The sequence below is a fragment of the Crocodylus porosus genome, unplaced genomic scaffold (genome assembly GCF_001723895.1).
Source record: "Crocodylus porosus isolate Cpor-Errol unplaced genomic scaffold, CroPor_comp1, whole genome shotgun sequence".
NCBI classification, from domain to species: Eukaryota; Metazoa; Chordata; order Crocodylia; family Crocodylidae; genus Crocodylus; species Crocodylus porosus.
The window spans coordinates 60,271,318-60,293,982 of NW_017728931.1; the positions used below are offsets into that span (position 1 = coordinate 60,271,318).

Consider the following 22,665-nt stretch of genomic DNA (forward strand, 5'->3'; position numbering starts at 1 on the left):
GACCAGCAGGCACTGGGGGAGTCACTGTTCCATTGAGCACTGCCAGGAGTGACCAGGAATAATGGTCACAAGCTGGCAGAGGGTAGATTCAGGCTTGACCCCAGTACTCTTTCCTGCCATGGCAGGGGGTCGGACTAGATGATCTACTCAGGTCCCTTCCGACCCTAGAAACTATGAAACTATATTTTAGCGCATGTTACTCCCACAATGCAGCACAGAAAGCAGCTACCTGCAGGCTTCTACCATACTGATTGCATAAAAGTGAATTTACCTTGCATATAATGAATTTTTGGAATAAAAATGGTCATTGCATAAAAGGGAATTCACACATACGAAACCCACATAAAGTGAGGGAAACCTGTATTCTAACAGATGCTAACATTTATATGGAAGATGTAATGATGAGTTTTAAAAGGGCAGATTTCAACCTTTCCATGGGAAACCAATAAATAGGGGTTGAAAGGTGAAGGTGGAAAAATGTTTAGAGTATATAATCAATCCATGAGCTATTTCAGACCACAGCACTAAAGGTCTTACTTGGCTTTTTTTCTTAGTATGTCAATACAAAGTATAAATAGGAGGAGTAAGGGTAAAGCAGAGAGCAGCATGAGATTATTAGGGTGGCTACAGTTTTCTCATGGAAACCATGAACTTGGAGAAACTCCATGACTCCTCTCTCAGAACAAAGAGCATCATGAGAGTTGTATTTCAGTCATGTTGACCAATAAGCAGAGTTTCCCAAACCTGGTGGGTTTATCCCCACTGTAGTAAAGTCGGGGACTCTAACATCCCCCTTCACTGTTTATCCCAACTGCATTAAACTGTACTCTTTAGGCTACAGAAGCAAAGGTGGATTATGGAGATTGCAGACCAGAGACCCTTACTTTAGTACCAAGTATAAGGATGGCAGTGCCAAAATCTGTCTTCACTGGGGATTTGTTCTGGTTACACCTGCCAGCATCAGTACAGGTACAAGGGAGACAAGCTAAACTACATATTCCAAAAAGTCCAAAAGCTTGCATACTCTGATTGGAAGCATGGATAAACTTCACTTGTACAAAACTCAAATATAGTGCTTTGTCTATTTACACAAGAGCTTTTGTACTGGTGCTGTCCTCTTGGTGGCTGAAATCAGAGCAGTTTGTATATCAAAGTGTATACAAAGCTTAATGGGAAAAGAGTAGAACACTTGGCTTTCACCTGATAGAGTCAAAGCAACAATGTTTGTGTCAGCAAGACCCTTTCCTCTTTAGAAAAAGTTAACAATAGACAGTCACTAGTAAAAGGAATCTCTTTGATATACATTTCTTTGGCTTTTCAAACCACTTTCACCAAGATCCCATATGCAATCTTAAAAGAGGAGCAGTAGCCATAGAGTAAGAGGCAAGCTTTGATGAAATAGCACTTCTTGAAGAAATAGAAAGCAAGGTTGTATATGGAACTTTATTAGGAGAGGGAGTAATTTTACATTGTCTCAAGGAATAGTGGAAGTTAGAGGAACAGAGGAAGTTGGAAGGGGGTTGTGTCAATGGATTGATAGCACCTAGTGTATATTTTTCAATTTGTAAGAAACTCCAGACGAATTTAAATGCATTGGAAGTTTTATGACAGAGAATTTGTCTTAAATAAGTGTGAAATAATGCACATGGGTTAAAAAAATTGTCTTTCCTTCCTATTTGTTGCAATGAAATTTGAAGGTATGGGATCTTGCATTGAAAACGGCTGTGATAGCACTGGTGCTAGTGGAAGCCAGACACATTCACATGAGAAATTTGGCATACATTTCTAGTAGCAAGTGAGATTAGCCACTGGACCAAACTGTCAAGGGAAGCAATGGATTCTCCAGCTCTGGATAGCATCAGATCAAAAGTGGATGCCTTTCTGGAAGTTACATTTAATCAGACACAAGTTATTGAACTACATATAGATTGCGTATGGCCTGTGATAGGCAAAAGGTCAGCTCAGATTCCCTAATGGTCCTCTTGTCTTCAACTCACTGAATCAATGAATAGGGAAGAATTGTCTGCACTTATACAGAGCGCTCTGTCCAATTTTGGCCAATTTAAGAAGCACCGACCTGTAATGCAAGAAGTTAGAAATGAGCAGGATGCAAAGAAAACTCCAGAGTTCACCTATAATGAGCGATATTTAAATAATAGCATTATATAGTGTAGACGAGTGGTGTGAAACATATGGCCCATAGGCCAGATCTGGCCCACAGACCTCATAATCAGGTCCATGGTCCTGCTCACACATGCTGTGCCAGACTGGCCTCCCACACAGGGCCAGAACGTGTACAGCGTGTGGCATTTGCTTGGTCTAATCTCAGACTGCCACATGCAGTGCCTTGGAGCAGGTTGCTCGCTGGGGCTAGTCCCATGCTACCCCGCGCTGCCCACAGAACTCCCCGGGGCTGGGTACCAAGCCACAAAGCCCTCTTGAGCCAGCATCCCAGAGTGGTGGGTGCTGCATACGCTGGATCAGGTGTGTTGGTGGGGTTATAGTTGAAACTTGGTGAAATAGTTCAGTCTCTTAACACTTCTCTGTTGAGAGCAGGGGTCTTACTCATCTGGCCCCAGGGGCCAAATGTGTAGCACAGAGCTAATCTACAGGTGGGGTCAGGCCTACCCTAGATGGAGAAGTGTTAGAGACTGAAGTATTTCATTTTTACTAGAATTTTACATGATCTGATCTCCAGTATGGGAACAAGGAATCACAGTATAAAGATCAATGGTTGATATGTTTCAAACCAGTGCTATTTCTGTCAGTAAAGGCAGCTTGTGAAATCGAATACCAGAGGGGGTCAAAGAGTCCAAAGCTGGTAGTGATATTTAAAAGGACTAGGTAATTTTCAGACCACTAATAAGAAATTGTGGTTATACATGCTAGGAAAAGAGTAATAAAATGTCATGCTCCGGGATGATAAACTGAGTGACTACCATATGGCCCAGCAAAAAATTTTCCCATCCCCCCCGCCTTAGGCTAAGCCTTGAATAATTGCTTGGGAGCTTTGTGTTTTTCGTGGTGGTTTTTTCTTCTTCTGTCGCAATGGTGAATGGCTGTTGTTAGTCAGGATAGTGTACCTGACAGATTAAAAAGCCTGATCTGCAAATCCTGTGCATATAAGAGGATGGATGAACATTAGGGAAGGAAAGAGCTCTCTTGCTTAGAAATCCTTGCTTTTCTGGCCTTGCCTCTAATTGTTTTCTTAATATTTGCAGCCAACCTTCCCCTGGTTACTTCAGTGCTGATCAAGTCCTGGACTTCATGCTGCAGGCTCCGAGCAGAAGTGGTACAAAAAAGGTAAATCTTAGGGAAGGTGGTACAGGAAAGAGGACAGGCTGTGTGTGAGGATGGGACTGTAGCAGCAAGTTTCCAGGACTCATGCCAATCCACTCTCTCCCCATTTCTGTGTTGTTGTTCACACTATATGTCTCTCCCAACTTTGAGGTGGTGGTGGTAGATGGCAAAACAGGTCTTCCTATTTGGAGCCATAACCTCCCGTGTCGTATGCAAGAATCAGATGCGCTATCAGTAATGACTTTGGACAGGAAATCTGTTTTTCTCTTCTGGGCTGATGAAATACAGCCTGCATCACAAAGTCTGGTAAGTGATTGTCTTTTTATCACTTGGAATGTTTCATTGTAAGGCCTGTGCTGTCTCTCTCCTTTTCCTTATATCTTTTTAAGTTACAATGTTATTGAAATTTAAGCCTAGCCTTGCAGGAGTAGATTGTCCTTTTGGTTCAGACTTGTGAGGTGTATGTGTGTGTCTATGCACACATAGGTATTTTCAAGCTGCTCAGGAAATTTCCATCAGAATGATTTTCTAACAAAAGAAATCACTTCCACAAAATCAAAGTTCTTCACAGAAACTTGATGGAAGTTGGGGACTGGGGACAGGCTGCTGGGGACACAAGCTTCCAGGCCTGTCAGGAAACCTGCCATAAAGTCAGGGCTCCACTACCTTCCTCCAGGCAGGCAGGAAATCCAGGGAACATAATTGTGTTTTAGAAATATTGCAGAATTTCAGTTTAAAAGAACAAACAAAAAACAGTGTGGAGGATTTCAGCCTGCTTGAGGCAAAATTTCTTCCTAAGACTCAAATTATTTTGTGGTACTGAAATTCTATTTCCTGACCAGTTTGGGCACAGTTACACAATACTGTATACATGCTTAGAAAGAATGAGAGCAAAATCTTTATTTTAAAATATAAAGCAAAAACCAAACATAAGGTGGGAAAGAATAAATGAAAGGAGTGAGAAACGAGAGGAAATGCACCAGTGTATGGCATAGAGAGATACAGGGGTGGGCAAGAAATTCCGTTAGAAGAAAGCGGCTTTACATTTCTCCCAGGGTCTGTCAGGGTAGAACCAGCCTTTGATAGTCAGTGAACAACTTGGTCTCTTGTGAAGACATTCTCCTTCCTCTGGAGGCTTGATCCTTGGAATGGGTCTTACACTGGTCCCTGCCTTCTGAATAGCTATGCCAATTTCCTAACTTCTGCCGTATTTGCAAAGTCTCATAAGTTGCCTCTTGCCTCAGCAGTGATCCCAGGCCCCTGGGCTACTTCTCTAGTTTTCCTGGGGGGAGAGAGAGAGAGACTTAGACTGTCCGGTTTTCTTCTCTAACCCCTCCCTTGACTTAGGCCTGTGAAGCAGCTCCTTCATTTGATACATTGTAGACATCCATGGGATGCTTTTCATTCTGTGGAAGTCACAGACAGCCACTGTGGAAGCAGTGTGACATCAAAGATGAGACTGAGTACAATAAAAGCATTGTGAAGAGTGATATTACATGGGATTGGCTTACTCAGGAGCAAGGAAATCCCATTCTTTTTCCAAAACCACAGATTGTGGAGAATAACTGTACTGGTGGGCTTCTGTTGAATGCAGGGCTCCTTCAACAGCAGGATTTACTAGTAGGAAAAGCATTCTTTGTCTTTCTTTCCAACAGGAACCTGGTCCAAGAAATGAGCGCCCAGGGCTTCACCATCTCTACCTCTTGCATCCTACCTTCCCTACAGTCCTTTTGGACCTCAACAATATCACCGACATAGTGACTGCTTCAGCCAGTGAGTATGTGTAAGACTGGGGATTTAGTCTCTTCCTAATAGGATACTGAGGAAGGCCAAATGGATGTTAAAAACCTTCCTCCCTTCTGGAGGAGAAGGTGACTGTGGAAGTAGCTGGGGCCTTCCTGTGCTTGTCGGTAAGTGTGACTCTTGGTGTCCACTAAGCTTAGGGTAGCAATATAAAAAATCATTAAACATTACAACCAGGGCTCAAAGCCCATTTTTCTTCATCTCTGTCATACATCAGGTCTGCTGTTTTGCAAACAGAAAACCCACAGAATCACTCATATGTAAGATAATTAAGGAGGAACTGACTGTGATCTCTCACTGGTTCTTTATCAGTGTAACTCCATTGATTCAGTGGAGGTATTCATGATTAACATTGGCATATGCTGATTCAGAATTGGATCCTACACATTTTGCTGCCCCAAACACACTTTTGTTCTAAGCAGTTTCCTCCTCTGGTCTCTGGTAGAAGCTGTTGTGTTTCCTACTTTTTCCTTTTTCAAAGAGGTGATTCTAAGTTAAGCACTTAGGTCAAATATTTTTTTCCTTTGATGGTTAAACAAAGTTTTACAGTCAGGCAGGTGGACCACAGGATTTTTACCTTCTTTAATGCATCTGAGAGACACCTAAGGCAGCCTACCAGACCAGTTAGACCCATGGCCAGTCTGACATGACAAGAGGTAGGATACTGAGTCAGTTGAACCAGTTGAATCTGGAATGGTAGAAGGTGCAGAAAAACTATCAGGCCATGATTCTTCTATCCATGATGCACTCCACTATACGATTATCTAAAGAGCGAACATAAAGTAGCTGTCAGAGCAGGTAGCTAGGCTTACAGGTAGAATCTTGTGAAGGTTGTTTCTAGGAAAATTTCAGTGCAACAAAAATATTTCCAAGCCCCAGGTATTGGCCCATAGCTACTTGTGCCAAGTGGATCTCATTAAAACAGAATCCATAGCTACAAAAAAATTATGACAATGAATGCCTTTTTCCAGTCCTTATTTAAAATAAATAGTCCTTTGTTACAACAAACAAAAAACTACTTGTAAGTACCGGTAACGCTGATATTTCACAAACACACAAAAATGTAGCGAAGTCATGGCCAAAGCCATTTCACACTTCCTGCATTTTCTGCTTCCTTTGTCATTCATATAAGCTTGTCAGTCAAAAAGGGGCACAAGGTCACAAATAAGGATACACAGATGAATAAAGCAGCAGTTTACCAGGCGGTAAAGGGACTTCCTACGTCAGCTACTCCATGGCAACTGTCAGACTGTCTGTTTTTATCCCACAGTAAGTGAGAGCTAAAGCATTGAGGGCTAAACTGAAAGCCATGCAGAACATAGGTAAGCTTATCAGTCAAAAAGGAGCAGAAGTTCACGAGTAAGAGTATTTGTATGGACAAAGGAGTAATTTACCACAGCGTAGAAGGTGTCAGAGATTTATCATGCATCCGCTGTTCCATGATGACTGTCCATCTGCTTGTCCTAATCCCACTGTATGTGAGAACCAGGACAGCTTATTTCCCATTGTAACAAAATTTCAATACAAGCCAAATCGGGGTGTCCTTTGAAAGGTCAGTGTGACAAATATGACTTTGGGCAAGCCCATTAAACCCTGTCTTTGTTGTCCAGCTTGTAATGGGATGCCTGTTTATGGTGTGCCAGGGATTAAAGTTTTTAATGTTCTGTGAGAGCTATTGCTGAGAAGCTGTCTACCAATGTATCTTGTGATGCAAATATATGTCACTCTCAGCACTACACTCAGAATGCCCTTAGGGGTTTCAGACTTCATGTTCTGATTTATATGACAGTTTAGTTCCTGTGCTGATTTTCACCTTATATACCTGTGCACCACTGAACAAAATTACCAGATGTATGTGTAGCTAAGAGCCATAATGTACTTGGTTGGAGCTCATTCTTGGAAAATTTCTTTTAGAAGAATTAATTTTCTCAGTGCTCACCACTATTTTTCTCTCCTGTTCTTAATGATCAGTTGGAATTAATGATCTCCAGAAAGATGCATTTTACATCACTATGATGAGGAGTCCTACAGCTGAAAACCAACCAGGATTTTTGTCTGTCAGCAAGCTAGGCCTGAGGTGGGCCATGATGACTCAGAGCCGCATGGTATTGCTTAAGGACACCACCCCCAAGATCAGCCGAGGGGAAGTAAGGAGATTCTTGGCCAGGCTGAAATTTGTGGATTTTCCTTTCAAGGTGAAAAGATAGCTAACCAAGCCCCTGATGAAATCCTTTGCCAAATTCAAAGGGTGGGATGGGTTGTGGGGAGGGAGTAAACAAGCAGGGAACACCAGGGTCTGGTGATTCTTTGACTGTTGGGAAATAACAATGAAATAATTGTCTTAGGAGCAAGAAGAAGAAACCAGGTGGGAGATGGAAAGGGGCTGAGAAGGCATGGGGAAATGGAGGATCCCCTGCTTTGACTATGAGCAAATGGAGTCCAGGCCTTTTCTCTGGCTATGCTGAGGCCCATCTGTGCTCTACAAAGAACCCATTTTTCTGCCTGACTAATGCCTTCTTTTTCTTTCTCCAGGTCTAGGATGTTGGTTTCTCAGGTTTCACACACACAGGGTGGATATTTGGCCCTTGGTGGCGTACGGGAAGATGCTCAGTGATTCTTCATCGTACTTGCTGTACAAAGGGAGCAGGGACTGAAGCCACTCCCCTGTCCCTTCCTCAAGCTTGCCAGAAAAAGCTGGGGTGGACAGGCTTGTCAGCTTCTGACAGCTGCAATGCAGGAATGCTGCTGGACCTCTCCCCTGCCACACCCTGCTTGCGTGCTTCCTCCAGGTACCGTGGAAATGTGAATGCAGAAAAGTGTATATATATATATGTTTGTATATTTTTTGTATGTTTTAATTTATGAACTATTTCCAGAAAACTCCTGTTTGTATTCAAGCAGTATTTCCATGCATTATGTTTTAATCCCACTGTTTTACTAGGGGAACCATTGCCTGGCTCCTCCATGGCTGGTTTCATCATACAGGCTCCTTCAGCTCTCCTACCTCTTTTACTTTAGGTTCACCACTGTATCCCCTCACTTTCAGTTCCTTGGAATGTCCAGCCCTCCCTAATTCGGCTAGTTTGGAATAAGCAACCAAGAGGCAAAAGACTCCACAATTCCTTTTTAACCCCCTGAGCCTACCAGTTTCTTCTCCCATGCACAAATTAGGGTTGGAAATGTAGATATGAAAGGCCCACGTCTCATATCCAGCTTTGTCTCTCCCTTTGGTCTTTCTTATGAGCCCTTATGGCATCACATGATGTCTGCCTTAGTGCAAACAAATTAAATCATATGAACCATGTATTCCTGAGTAGTACAGCACAGGTAAATCGGCCAGTATGTCTGGCCTCTAGAAGATATCAATAGTGTATTATAAAGTGGTTCTTAGTTTGCATAGAGGCTCTTTTGTCACACCCAGTATCCAGTACAAGAGGCTTAAGGTAATGCTGGGAAACCCTTCTCTGCTGCTCCTCAGCTGTAGTTTTGGTCCCTTAGGACCACTGAGAGAAAATGTGAGTTAAAACAGCCGAGGGTTGCTCAAAGGTAATCATGGAGACCAGTGCTCAACACAGTAGCCCTACACAGGCTTCATATTAGCATTCACCCACCCTATGTGGAAGTCTGCTAGAATCTGTCCCCATAGATGTTTGAAATTTACTGTCTGTGCCATGATTGTGGAGCATGTATGTAAAGCCTGCTGTGACATATGCAATGCCTCTTCAGTGACCTTTGGTCCCTACAGATTCCTCCCCCTCCCCATCCCCCTACTCTACTGCAAGGCATTCCTTTATAGATATTGGTTTCCCAGCAGATCTAGTTCTGAGCCCCCTTTAGCACTGGCAAAAGCAGTCAGCTGCAGACCTAACACAGATCTTCTGCTATTTCGTGCTGCCTCTGTCTGTCCTCCAGCTGGTATTTTTTCAGTACTTCCTTTCTTAGTGCTGAGGGCCTGGCATATTTTGCACCTCCCTTTAAAGGGCCCATTGTATCTTTGGGGAGAGTTGTCTCCTTTGCTTGGTTTCTTGGGCCATCTTCTGAATACTTGTCTCTCTCACTGCATCTCCTATAAAATGGCTCCCTGCAGTCTCTTTTAGATTAGCTGCAATTCCCAAGGCTGGCCCTTGAGCCCCTCTCTGGTAATGCCAGAGCTTTGTGCAAAGCTTTACATGTAATGGCATTTGTGTGTAAATAGCCCTGTACATATTAGTACATATGTAGCAAAGGTCTATTTGTCTTGGCACCTGCCTTTTGTCTCCTGTCCTCTGGCAGCGCTAGGTGCTTTAGAAGTGTTTGGTTTAGTTTGAACACTGGTGACTGAAGTACCAGTGGCAGAGGAAGTTAATTAGAAACACGGCTATACTCCATCTCCCTTCTTTTCTACCACCACCTTGCAGAACAGGCTTGAAAGCTTTTACCTGAAGTAGTAATTGTCCTTAGGTTCTTCCTCAAATTCCTAGGCCAGATATTTAATGTGCAGTGACACTAGCTCCTCCATAATGTGAATTCTTCGCCCTTATCCCCACTGTGAATAGAAAGTCTGTCTGTATATTGTCAGGAAAAAAATATTCGAATTATAAGCTGCCGTGGAACAAATAAATATAGTGTACAGCATTGCCTCTGTGTGCAACTTCATTTTCCTTTTGGAGACTATGCTTTTGTAGTAGTAGACATGACTAGGGGGAACGGAGAGAAAGCAGGACCCTGTCCTTGAATTGCTGCAGATACTGTGAGGGAAATGGGTGGGCAGGCCTCCTGCAGGAGTCTGGGGAGCAAGAGGGGAACAAGCAGCACAGGAAGAAAGCTCAAAGTGCAAGGAGCATAGACAGGAACTTCAGTGAATCTAGGGGCATGGAGAAAAAATGGTGCACAGAAATTGGATAGAGGGCATAGAAATGCAAAGAAGATGGAGAAAATGTAACCAGAAGATTATGGAAGATGAGAAAGATACCTTCTCATTCTCACTGCAGTGGGAAGCTTGCTGAACTTGAAGGCCTAAGTGCAGCTTTGCCTCTAGATAGGGCAGTGGCTGGAAACCTTAAACAAGCTACAGGCCAGAACAACCTGGCTGCAGTCTGACTCAGGCCTGGCAGTATCTGCAGTATATTGTACCAGGGTGGCTTTCCCTGCACCACACCAGGGCCAGGTAGCTGCGAGCTGCACCCATGTTGCCACCACTTCTCCACTCCTCAGCTGCATCATGGGGACAGCTTCCAACTGTTGGGAAGCTGCACTGGGGGTGGGCAGTTTTGAACACTACTGCTGCTTCTCCCTGCTTCCCTCCTACACACCCTTCCCAGCTGAAGTGTAGGCACAGCTGCAAGCTGCCTGGCCTGACACAGCTCCCTACCATCTGGAAGGTGAGCCCAAGCTGTAGGGAGAAGTACCAGCAGCGTGGATGCAGCTGGAAATGCCTGGCCTCAGCTTGGTGTGTGGATACAGACAAAACTCCAGCCCTGCAGGCCAGATCCAGCCCATAGGCCATACATTGCTAATACCTGATGTAGAGTCTAGATCCTAAACTCCCAAGGTAGTCATAACTCTGCAAATTAGTCACAAAGCAATGAAGGAGGAGGAACCCAATAATCTAGTGGTTAGGGGTGAGTGGGAGACCTTTGTTTAGGTTCCCTTTACTGAAGGGTTTTGAACCTGCACACGTTCTCTAGGGACAAGGACATGAGCTAGGTAGTGCCTGGATCACTCCCTGTTGAAGCTGGCCTGCTCAGTAATCAAGAAAAGAAGATATATAGGGCCAGCAGGAGGACAAGACAGAGGGAATTTGGCTCAGTAAAACAGACACTGCCTGGAAAGTAATGAGCCCCTGGGTTTTGGACCCTGTCTAGTTCCAGTGGGGCTTCTGCTGCTACCACTGTTCTCTATCCATTTTATCCAGTGACTAAGTGCAAAACATCATGGGATCAGGAGAAGGAGTTAGAAGGATGGTGATTAAGGACATAGTCAACATAACTTTCTAGAAGAAATGGCCTCTGCCTTTACCATTCATGATGCACATGGTAACATCTCCCTCAAACTTCCAATAAAGCAGACAAGCTCCAGGGGTTTAAGTCACTGTCAGTTTAAGTGGTCTTGCATTGCTCCCCAACCTTGTTGCTTTCCCTTCCTCTTCCCTGCTTCCAATATTTCTGTAATATTAAAGGAATCGGCACCCCTTAGACTGTGTTAACAATAGTGCTTCTGTTTGATTCCACTTTTTCTACCCTAACAGTGTTCCTCCCCAGTTGATTGTCCGAGGACCTCATCCAGGTCTAGGTCAGGTTCCCGCTGTAACACCTTTTGCTGCAACTCGGAGTAGAAGTCAATCCCCTCTGAGATGGAATGAATAGGCTTGTCTCGGTGCTGGTAATAGCTGCTCATCTGTTCCGATTGGTGCCGCTGCGGCATGTAGCACTTGTGATGCTGTGGCTGGTCCTTGAAGCCGCCATCATAGCCCTTGACACGGTTACGTTTGAACTCCAGAACCGTCTTGGTGTAGATGTTGAGAGTCGTGACAGCAGAGGCCATACAGCAGGTGAAGGAAGACCAGGCCATGCTAAGAGAGAGGAAAGGGAACCCAAGATGCAATTAGGATCTTATAGAATTCATCTTTGGAGTAAAATGGAGTTGAGATGAATGATGCTAATGGCAGCCTTAGCAATGCAGCCTTGCTGTTGCAGCCTTTCTGAAACACCAGACCAAAAGGCATTAGCTAGAGATGGACATCAGCTAGACTGACCAGGGCTTTAGCCTAGTCAGCCATTTTAGACATGACCAATTCAAGCCATTTTAGGCATTCAGCTTTATCTTGTCATTGTTTCCGATTCCCCCAGACCAGGAATAGTTTGAAACTGGTAAAATGTCAAAGTGAAAAGCTCATAACACAAGTTTAACTCCCCCTCTTTTTGGTCTTCCTTGTGAGGCCAGAGCTCCCTAGAGCTTCATGCCAACTCTATCCTGATGCAAAGACTAGTTTGGAGAACACCCTAATGAAAATGGCATCCTCATTTGTATTTAGTTTGGTTCAATTCATTTTAATGTAAGAGTGGAAAGTGTCTCCTGTCCCTGCATTTTCAAACCATTAACTCAAGGAGTTCCCAACATTTCTACTTCGTTCCCTCAAATACAGGTATAAGACATAACCCAAAATACACCACAGGTAAAAATGAGGGAAGGCAGCATTGCCAATGTCTGGCCACTACAATTACAGGGAAGTAGTTTGTCAGTACATGCTCAAGAGATCACTACACTCTTTGCTACAGAAGAAGGCACAAAACCCCATTAATACGATACAAGGCAGGCGTTTTCAACTGTTTTTGGTTGGTGTACCCCCCAATGACTGTTTGAGGAGCAGGGAGTCCCCCAGCCAGCCGGTCAACAAATGGAGGGGGAGATGGTCCCCCAGTGGCTGATCAGCGAGCCGGGAAGAGGGGCCCCTGCGCACAGTGGTGAAACCGGAAGCGTCCCCACTTCTCTGTGCCACTGACGCATACCTCCTGGGGCCTTCCCAAGTATCCCCAGCTATATGCATACCCCTAGTTGACAACCCCTGATCTAAGGGAAAAATTCCTTCTTAACCCCAAATTGGGCAGTCAGTATAACACTAAGCAGAAGAACAAGAACCTCTAGCCAGGAAACTGTGTTTTCTAAATACCAATAGGAGCATCAGTGGATCCCAATCACTCCTTCTTCCCCCAGCCTTAGCTGCGGACAACCAACATTTCAGTGCTTCAGAGGAAGATGAACACCCCCCCTCTCTAAAAGCCAACAGCATTCATGAGGGAAAACCAATGCCTTCCTAGCCCAACCAGCAATACGCAAAAGCCCTGAAACAATACAACTCCCAGACACCTTCCACAGTTTGGGAGAGCTTCCTTTACAAATAGTATAGGACTGTATATCACATTCACTCACTATTAAACCAGGACTCCCTGTCCTATCGTACCATTGCTTCCTCAAATTTGTCCTGTTCAGTCTTAAGGCAACTAAGGTTCATTGTCCCAATAACTTTGTTTGGAAGGGGAGAAAAAATCAAAATGTCACTCTTCTGATAGCCATACATTGTTTCTAATTTACAGTCTATATGTCGCCAGTTTGTACCAATTTAATCTTGAACTGGTGCAGTTTTTCAGCCACAAACATTCTTCTCCTTCCCTGGCATTCACCCTATAAATGTGCTTGTAGAATGACCTTATTCCCTTTCTCAGCCTCTGTTTTGCTCAACTAAATAAACCAGACTCCTTTAACCTTCTTTCATGAGAAAAAGTCTCCACTCTCCCAACCATTTTAAATGCCCCTTCCTTGAATTCATTCCAGTGTAAGTTAATCTGTTTTTAACACTGCTGATCAGAACTGCACACAGTAGTCTAAACAGAGTCTTACCAATGCCTTGCATGCTAGGGTTTTGCAAAGCTTCGGCCCCCGATTTGATTCAGAGGAGATTTGGCCAGATTCGGCAGCCAGATCTCCAAATTGAAATTGAATCAGGAGACCCTTTAATCTCTCCTAATTGAACAGGAACCCTCTGAATTGATTTGGAGAGATTCAGAAAGGTTTGGTGATTCAAACGTAGACACAGCTTTAAAAGTTTTTTCTACATACCGCTAGGTAGCAGATGGCTCGGGAACACTGCGATGCTGGGGCACATGGAGTGTCCCACAGGAGCAGAGGGGGCTCCCCAGCGCACACGGCAGCAGACCTGGAAGTGCACTAGAAGCACGTTGGGTCCACTTCCAGGTCCACTGCGGAGCATGCTGGGGAGCACCCTTGTGCTCCTCAGCTCAGCAACTGGTGCCTCCTGGGTCTGGGAGGGCACCTGGGGTCTCACCATGGCCGATTGCCAAGCCAAGAGGTGCAGGGGGCCTCCCCAGCAGACCCAAAAGTGGATCAGAAATACTTTCACTGCTGAGCATGCAGAGGGCTCCACCATGCTCCTGTGGGACACTCCAGCCACCCCACCATCACAGCATTCACAAGCTGTACCTGGTATTTCGCGATATGTAGAAAAAACATTAAAGCTGTGTCTGTGGCTGAATTGCTGATTCTGTGAATCAGCATCGAATCTTCAGATTTGGATTCAGCTGAATCGAATCAGGGACAGTGATCTGAATCAATGAATCAAATCATTGTCCCTGATTCAGGATGAATCTGAATCCGAATCGAATAGGACCCATTCCCTCTTGTATACCTCTGCTAGTTAAGAAGCTCTACATCAGGGTAAGCATGTCAGCAGAGGTATGGCAAAGATTGCATTTGTAACTAAGATTATTGAAAGGACTTGATTATAGAGGAGATTATGAAGAACAAAATGAAAGCTGAAGCCCTCCTTTTTTGTTTAATGATGTTTCATAGCATGACCTGGGATTGGTCTGGGGGTCACTTGAAGATAATGGCAAGTAAACTTAAAACTAGTTCAAAACAAATACTTCATACAGTAATTGGTTAGCTGAATCAGTCCCCTTCAAGCATTACAAAGCCAGATCTCGCACCTAGCTTTAATGAGTCTTGGATAATTTTATGGTCACACACTGTAATTTTGATAATTCAATCTCATATTTTAGGCTACTAACTGATCACTGCCTAGGTCAAGAAAGAACCTTCCCACTTTTCATCTAATGCATCACAACTAATCAGTGTTTTTATGGGTTCTGTGTGTTTCTCTGAAGCTTTAAGTTTTAGCCACTGCCATTCAAAGGGTCTCACATTTAATATGATCTATTGGAGTATGGAGACTGTCAAAGATCAAAGTCTTTGATTTCGGATGCCGATGGCAAAAGGTCAAATGGCAGAAGGTCAGAAGCTAACACAACAAACTCTGTGGTTGTAATTTATCCCTCTGTATTAACAGTGTTACATATACACACCCCTATCTGTGCCTCATTTCAAATCGCTTGAGCTTTTCATATGAAAGAGAGAAACTGACCTTGACAGCCCAGCACAAAAGATAAAGCACCTATAGTAATGAGATTAGCTGACTTTAGTAAAGTTGTAAAATTAAATATACTATGCGCACCATCCTGTGACCAAACAGAACCAGTACCACCCAAATAAAAATAACCCCCCTTTTTTATGAAACCTGAGCAAACAAAGAAAGCACAAGTGCCAACTCATTAATTATTTATGATTGGCGTATAGTAATTGGTCATCTTTGCCCAATATAACTTTGAAAGAACTTCCGCCCAAAAGAGAGAAGGGAGAACCGTGTATACACTCAAGAAGAACAAATTGTGCACAACAAATATTTCTCTCTGCCTCTGTATTTTTTTTTTTTTTTTTTTTGGCATACCCCCGTCTCGTCTTACCAGTCCGTTTATCTCTCTATCTTTGGCGTTATCTTTCTTATCAAGAGCTCTTTGTAATCTGCAGACTGCAACAGCTTATATGAATCGCTCGGAAGCAACCGTCTTACCCACCCTGTAAATGCTGGGTAACATGATATCTGCATGCTGTAACTAAATCAATCAGCTCCTCTGCCTACGCTGCAGCACATCAGAAGCGTAAGTAAAATAAATCTTTTGTGAAACCGTCACGCTGTGTTTAAATCATACTGACTCCTGCTCACCGTTATCACCCACCTGCCCGGTCATAAATGCCCCTCCTCGCGCCAAGCCGGTCGTGCCAACCCAGGCTCGCAGGTCAAGGGTGCACCTGCGTTAGGGGCATGACAGAGACTTTTGTATTCCCCAAAGTATCTCCTCCGATCCCCCCCCCAGTGCTGCCAACCACTTAGAAACCCACCCAGGAGCCACAAAACAACACAATCATGACTTCGACTTTCTCTAATGTTTCCCTATTAAGTGGGTGGTACCTCTTTTTCTGTAAAACAAGCACTATACCCATGTATGGGGTAATAATGAACAACAGGCACCGTGCTCAATATCTCACAGCATACCAGAACAAAGTCCCTCAATTCCTGTTAACCACAGATAGAAACATAGAGCAGTTATGGGGCTACCTATAGTACGTGGAGAAGGTTTACTGCATTCAGCATACACGTTGCTGTGAGCTGCAGATTTGTAACAGTTGAGCACATGCACTGGCGACGCGTAGGTGGTGCATGTGGGTGCACTTGCATCCCCTGAACATGGTGGTGCATCCTCTGTGAAAAGGTGCTGCTGACACTGCCTGTGGCACCTGCGGGCGGTCACCGCTCCCCCCACCCCCGCCAGTGGCGTCTGCAGGCACCATTGGACACCGCTGCCACTGCTGGCAGTGTCTCCAGGTGATCACTGACCACTGGTTGGCGTTCCCCACCCTTCCCTGCTGCCAATAGTACTGTGGCTACCTGTGTGAGCTCCCCGCTTGCCACGGCCACACTCCTGCTGCTGACTGTACCACCGCCACCTGCAGAAGCTCGCCAGCCTCCAGGGGCACGCACCATTCATGAGCACATGTAATACTGAACAACATAAGCAACAGCAATCTCACATAGAAGGAGAGTGTAAAAACCCAGAAGAGGAGGAATTCGGATGACTAATTTCTATAAAACATCAGGCACTGTTTTGCACTATTTCACTGACACAGCTGTTCAAGACAGTGTTTTCAAACTGTTGTGTGACATGATAGCTATTTGGTTCCTAGCTCTTCATGCATTAATATTAAAATGCAGGGGGGTGTCAACATCAATAGCAAAGCAATGGTGAAGTGGAGCAAATGGGACAAACTAGGCACATCTACACATGCCCCCCACGGTGCAGCTGTTACTGTGCCATCATTTAGTACTTGCTTTAGGAAGTACTAAATGATGGTGCAGTAACAGTCATTACTGCACTGTCTTGGTGGCACACAGTTATTTTTGGCAGCTACGTCGTCATAGCAATGCACTATAGTAAGGTAGCTCGTCACTATGGCAACATAGCATTGGTGTCACAGTTTGTGCCCACCAATGCTATGTCATAGTGACAAACTATGTTGCCATAGCGCGTCGCTACACTGATGTAGCATTACATGTAGATGCGCCCACTGATTCTAAGAAAAGGCTTGGAGGTAAAGAGCAGGCTACAACACAGCCTAGGAGCATGGGAGTCTTGTCCTCCCACAAGCTCTGAGATATTGAGCCTGTTCAGTATTTGTATGGAAAATGATGGGGACATCAGTATATAGTGGCTTTCCTCCCACTAATTCAGTATTAAACCAAAGCTCCAGGATATTGTTAAGAGAGGTTTTGACCATCCACATTAATTAAAGAAACCACGGTTCCTGGATCTTATCCAGTGCTGGCCAAACTTCAGTTTGCATAATTAAATTTTGCCTCATTAAATTCTCCCTGCACAGCCACAGGGTTTATCGTTTCTTATGCTAAAAGGACCCTCATGGTTGAATATGAGGAAACACTGAGTAACAACAAAGTCTGGTGATTGTGGAATAGTTTCCTCTTGAAAAAGGGTGAAAGTTGCTTTACTTGACTCATTTAAAACTGGGTTGGGCAAAACACTGGAAAACATATGCTGCAGGGAACAATCCTGCAATGGATGAGATGTGACCTACTATGTTTTCTGCATGCCTAAGATCTATTATATTAATCTTTTCAGGCATGGGATGAGGTGAAGGTGTTACAGTGGCACCAGGGAAACCATGCTAGAGCTATCTTTAGGAGCAAGGAGGCTAATAGGAAATGGGTGAATTCTTGTGGAGTGGAGTGTGACAGAAGCCTCCAGTCAGGGGAGGTGAAGAGAGCCTAACAGCTCACATACTAGAAGGCCCAGCCATAGTCCCATGAGTGTGGTCTCCAGTCCTCCGGCCCCAGATTGACAGTTGCTTGGAAGACTTGTGTGAACATCATGTGCGCCACCATCCCAAGCAGGCCTAAAGCAAGAGGACAGGAAGACAAAGTTGTCATGATGGGGCCAGGGCCTTACCTCATCTCTGTTTAGGGACTAAGGTTTAGAATCATATTTATCCTCATGCTCTGCAAATTTAGCAACTACAGAACTGGCATCCCCTGGGCCCTGCTCTGTCTATTTGGGTCACCTTCTTTTCCCTCTGGTTCTCTGTTATTTTCCCCCAACTCTGCTCATTTCTTGCTCTCTCTTGCTACCATGTCCTCTCCATTGTCCTCCTGCTCCCTTATAAACATTCTGCGAGGCCTTTACTTCACTTTCCTCCCCAGAGGAATTCTTGAACTTTTTTCCTGATGGGATTTAGACTCTGTGTTATGCAGCCTTTGGGAACATGTTCACAGTTTCATGCCTGTAGAGAGGTACTCACCTGACAGCACAGAGAAGACAGCAGCAAAGGCATTGAGCTTCAGTCCACAGACAGGGTTCCCTGTGTACAGGATCTCCATCACCAGTAGGATGAAGCTAATGAGCAGCAAGCTGATGTAGAACATCTCTGAGCCTAGTGACAGCCATAGGATTCCTGCCATGAACAAGAGGAAAGAACAAATCTTTCAGAGTTAGCACATGTTAGAGACATAACCTGCCACAGGGAGAGTACTTCCTCCTGACCTCCTGACTACACAGTTGTGATGCCCACCATAAACAGGCTCACGCTAGCTTTCCCCAGAGCACTCCAGGAAATACTGGGCAAACTAAAGCACCTTTTGCAGGTGACCTGAAAATGGGGCTTGCCTCTTCATAGCCCTTTTAAGTGGGATTAGCCTAAAATCACCATTTTAAAGGCACATTAAGGGCATGCACATGTAATCCCACCTAAATTCGATACCTGCTTAAAGCAAGTACCAAATTTAAGCTGGCATAGTTAAATTGCATTAGCCCACGTGTGGCTGTTTAATGCGCCTTAGCAGGGCACTAATGTGACTTAGCAATGTCAGCCTAAATTTAATGCGCCTTAATGCTCATTAGTGCATCTGCATGTAGACGCATGCCTAAATTGCTTTAATGCGCCTTAAGCAAAGGTGCATTAAGTTTAGGCTTGTGTAACTACATGTGTAGACACGCCTACAGTGAAAGTAACACTTCACACCAGCACATCCCATTAAGGACTTAAGTGATTTCTGTACGTCTCACGCAAGCCCCTTGTACAGCAGGACCCTCCTTCTATAATGCATGGGGAGGTAGACACTACCTATAATACATGGAGGGGTAGGATCTAGAAAACTCAGCACATTGAGCAAGAAACTGCCTAAACCAGTGAATAGAAAACAGTAAGCCTTAAACCACATGCCTTTCCAGGATTTAGGCCCAATTTGCTGCAAGTGGTCCTATTTTCTACTGAGGATTCACATACATGAACAGTTCTTCTGGAGTTAGACACCTAACACCAATCTAAGGAAGGGTCAGTCCTTTCAAGCCATGGTTGGAGGAGTGTGTAGTACCTGTACCAACAGTGCAGTAGTTAGTGCACTCAGCTAGAATATGGGATATTTAGAGATTATAACCCACATTACCCAGATCCCTGGAAAGTTCCCTAACTATCAGGTTATAGGATGTTTGGGGGCTCTATAATCTCCTCCTGTTGAATCTGCTGCACTTTGCATAGTACAACTAAATATCCACTGGACCAGTGAGAGAAGAGAGAGCATGTGATTCTGTAATCTAGGGCAAGGGGTGGATCGGTGTGGCAGTTTCTACTGTAATTGAATGTTCAAGGATTTGTAGAAAGTAGAGCAGCTTCAACAGGCATAGTTGAGAGATGCCCTACCCCAGAATACCCTACGGGGTAGAGAATGCTTCTAGGACATAAAAGCTCTAGGTTTGACTTCCCCACAGGAAGATTTAATGATTTCAGCCATGTCTCCCATGTCTCAGCAGAGTATTCTGATCACTGGATAATTGTTTTAAAGGAATTGGAGCAAAAGGGGATGCAGCCAGCTTCTCCTCTGGCCACATTTTATGTAGGATTACAGCATAACTATCAGACCAGGTCTGACAAATGAAAAATGGGAGAATTCCTATTTTCTGAATCCTGATGGGGTGTAGGGATGAATCAGGCACCAAGCTGTTCAGTGCCATCAAACCTAATTGTAATACTTTCTGGGTATACTCCAAAAGAGAGATTAAGGCAGCTAGGAAAGTTTGCTGATAAAAAATTAGCTACTAGTCAGATCCACAGAAGGACTGAGGTGCTCACCTGACACCTGACTAACATTTTAGGTGCTTAAGTCCATTATTTAGATCTTCCAAGCACCTCCCCAGCTGCTTCCTAACTTTGGAGATTCCATACAGTTCACAGGCACCTACGTTTTTGACTGTAAAATTCTCTCGGTGCCTAAAGATTGACAAACTTGTCAGGGAAACATCTCTGTCACTGGCAAGGCACACTAAGATCCTTTGGAGCACATCTACCAGGCTCAGATGTGTAGATGGCTGGAAATGATGACACTGCCACTCCATTTTTTTATCCAGTAGCACAGAAGTTAGAGCACTTCCCTGGAATGCAGAAGACTCAAGGTCCATTCTCTTTTGCATCTGGGAGGATTTGAACCTGACTCTCCTCTCTCCAAGATGAATGGGTAAACTACTACACAGGAGGTGTTCTGGAGTGAGGAGGGGGTTTTCCTCAATACCTTCTGTTAAAACTCTTCCACTTCCACAGCAGTGCTAGCCCCTTTTTACAGAGAAAGTAGCCACTATTTTGGGACACCCCACTTTTTGGATGCCCAGTCTGAGACACCAAGGACAAAATCCTGGTCTCAGTGAACTCCATGGAAGTACTGTCATTACATTTAAAATAATTACATTTTCAGAGATTCTGACCACCCACAGCTCCCAGTCCCTCCAGCCATAGTGGGCACTTTGCACCACTGAGATCCAGATTAACTAAATCTCCCAAAAATCCAAATAACCAAAATGTGTGGCCCCTTTTGCAGCATGTGACTTGTCCAAGAACATTCAGCCCACTTGTGCTACTATATACCTTTTTCATTACTGATGTGCTTGTTCTGATCAAAGGTTGCATGATGAAACAGGGAAAGAAGTCAATCTTTTCCTGCTTTCCACTTGAGCGGAAAGTAGAAAGCATCAGAAAACATATAAGGAAAGTTGAGATTTCTAGCATTGATTTTGCAGATACCAGAGGCTTGACTAACTACCTAGGGAGAAATCCTGTCTCTTCTGACTTCAGTGCTGGCAGGATATCACCCATGAACCTAAAAATCCTAATTTTTGTATACCATCCTCCCAACCTGCTGAAACTTCCCCATCCCTCAAGAAGGTACACTGGGAAATTCTAGTAAGCTAAAGAAAAGGCTAATTCTTACCTCTCTCCCCTGGGGGTGAGAGCTCGATGAAACTTCGGCATTTCTCATCTGAAACGCAAACAAAACCAGTCTCAAGTGATGCGACTTCTCAAAGGTTGGTTGAGGAGGTAGGAGAAAAAAAATCCCCCTTGTTTGACTCTTGTTTTTCTCTAACAGGCACGACTCCACCTATCTTAAAGTCTTCTAGGCTTTGCTATCTTTTGGCCAAGGAAGTAATTACTTTGATCTCTTTTTGGCTCTCTGGTGGAGAAAAGTATGGAAGAAGGATAACTCCCGTCTGTCCTGCAGAGGCAGGAAGCTTCATGCATTAAAACCCCCCACAAAATTCAATATAGTCGAGCATAACAATACTATACATTTAAAACATTATAAAGTTGTGATGACATAAAACAAGTATCTGAAAGGAAATAATTTTGTATTAGAAGTTACATGGCTACTTTAATTTTCTAATTGCACTAGTTTTATCCAGGAGACCATAAATCTGCTTGCATCTTACTTATACTTCTCTGTGATTTTCCATTACAAACTCTCATGAACTTAGATTCATTTCATGGCCAACAAACTCAGTGAAAATCACCCCCACTTGTCTGATCATTAATTCCAAAACACACCAATTTATTTCCTTGTCTCTTGCCTCAGTCCAATTTCTAACTATGATAAGAAACCTACAAACTATCAGGCTTATCAACCTGTACATCCAGTCCATCTACCTCTGTGCTCTGAGCTAGTCAGCTCTAATTTAGTCCATTCACTCTTTTTTGCAGGCTGGAAATACTATTACACTTCCTGTATTAGTCCTTCTGATGGAAATCACAGACCACTCCAGCCATGAATGAATTATTTTCCAATCCACTGACCCCATCCTAGGGCAGAATAACTCACATACCACCCTTAGCTAGGACATTATTTTTTCCATAAAAGAAAGAGGGGGCCCTGTCTGTAATGTTTTCATTATGGGTCCAGGATTTTACAAGATGTCCAAAGCTGTAATAGTTGAAGTGCATCACCATTCAAGTGATAAAAGACAGAAATACAGGCAAAGAGCCAAGGTTATTTGTGTACTTGTAATTGCATGTTTCCACATTTTTAAAGGTTTCATTTTAAATAACTGCAGTTCTCAAAACTGTTTTAAAATAGCTGATACTTATCTAAATAAATAAGATTTCTTTTGTCTAGAAATGTGCTTACTTTGCTTCAGAGACCATGAAAACTGTCTTTTGTAGTGTCCTCACTAAATCTCCAGACCCAAATACACAAGAGCAGTGAACAGCATGACATGCAAAAAATTTTATTCAAATGTCATGCCATGATCATTATCGCAGCTCACTGTGCCTGTGTATATTTTCACTTCCATAAACTTTTTACTCACCTCTGCTAGCAGACATTAGAACTTCTATACAATTGTT

General features: G+C 43.9%; 2 protein-coding genes across 3 annotated transcripts in view; one reads left to right on the forward strand and one right to left on the reverse strand.

The window, feature by feature from the left end:
• Positions 1-9,717, forward strand: part of FAM234B (family with sequence similarity 234 member B) — a 25,122-nt gene extending 15,405 nt beyond the window's left edge. For both annotated transcript variants that reach the window (XM_019545198.1, XM_019545199.1), the window contains 5 exons: positions 3,222-3,303; positions 3,451-3,606; positions 4,956-5,073; positions 7,075-7,298; positions 7,636-9,717. In XM_019545198.1, coding sequence (XP_019400743.1) covers positions 3,222-3,303; positions 3,451-3,606; positions 4,956-5,073; positions 7,075-7,298; positions 7,636-7,641 — 586 coding nt within the window. In that variant the 3' untranslated portion in view covers positions 7,642-9,717. The remainder of the gene's footprint in view (positions 1-3,221; positions 3,304-3,450; positions 3,607-4,955; positions 5,074-7,074; positions 7,299-7,635) is intronic.
• Positions 8,750-22,665, reverse strand: part of GSG1 (germ cell associated 1) — a 21,128-nt gene continuing 7,212 nt past the window's right edge. The window contains exons 3-6 of the mRNA XM_019545200.1: positions 21,260-21,307; positions 18,304-18,456; positions 17,790-17,901; positions 8,750-11,653 (exon numbers count right to left, since the gene is read on the reverse strand). Coding sequence (XP_019400745.1) covers positions 11,323-11,653; positions 17,790-17,901; positions 18,304-18,456; positions 21,260-21,307 — 644 coding nt within the window. The 3' untranslated portion in view covers positions 8,750-11,322. The remainder of the gene's footprint in view (positions 11,654-17,789; positions 17,902-18,303; positions 18,457-21,259; positions 21,308-22,665) is intronic.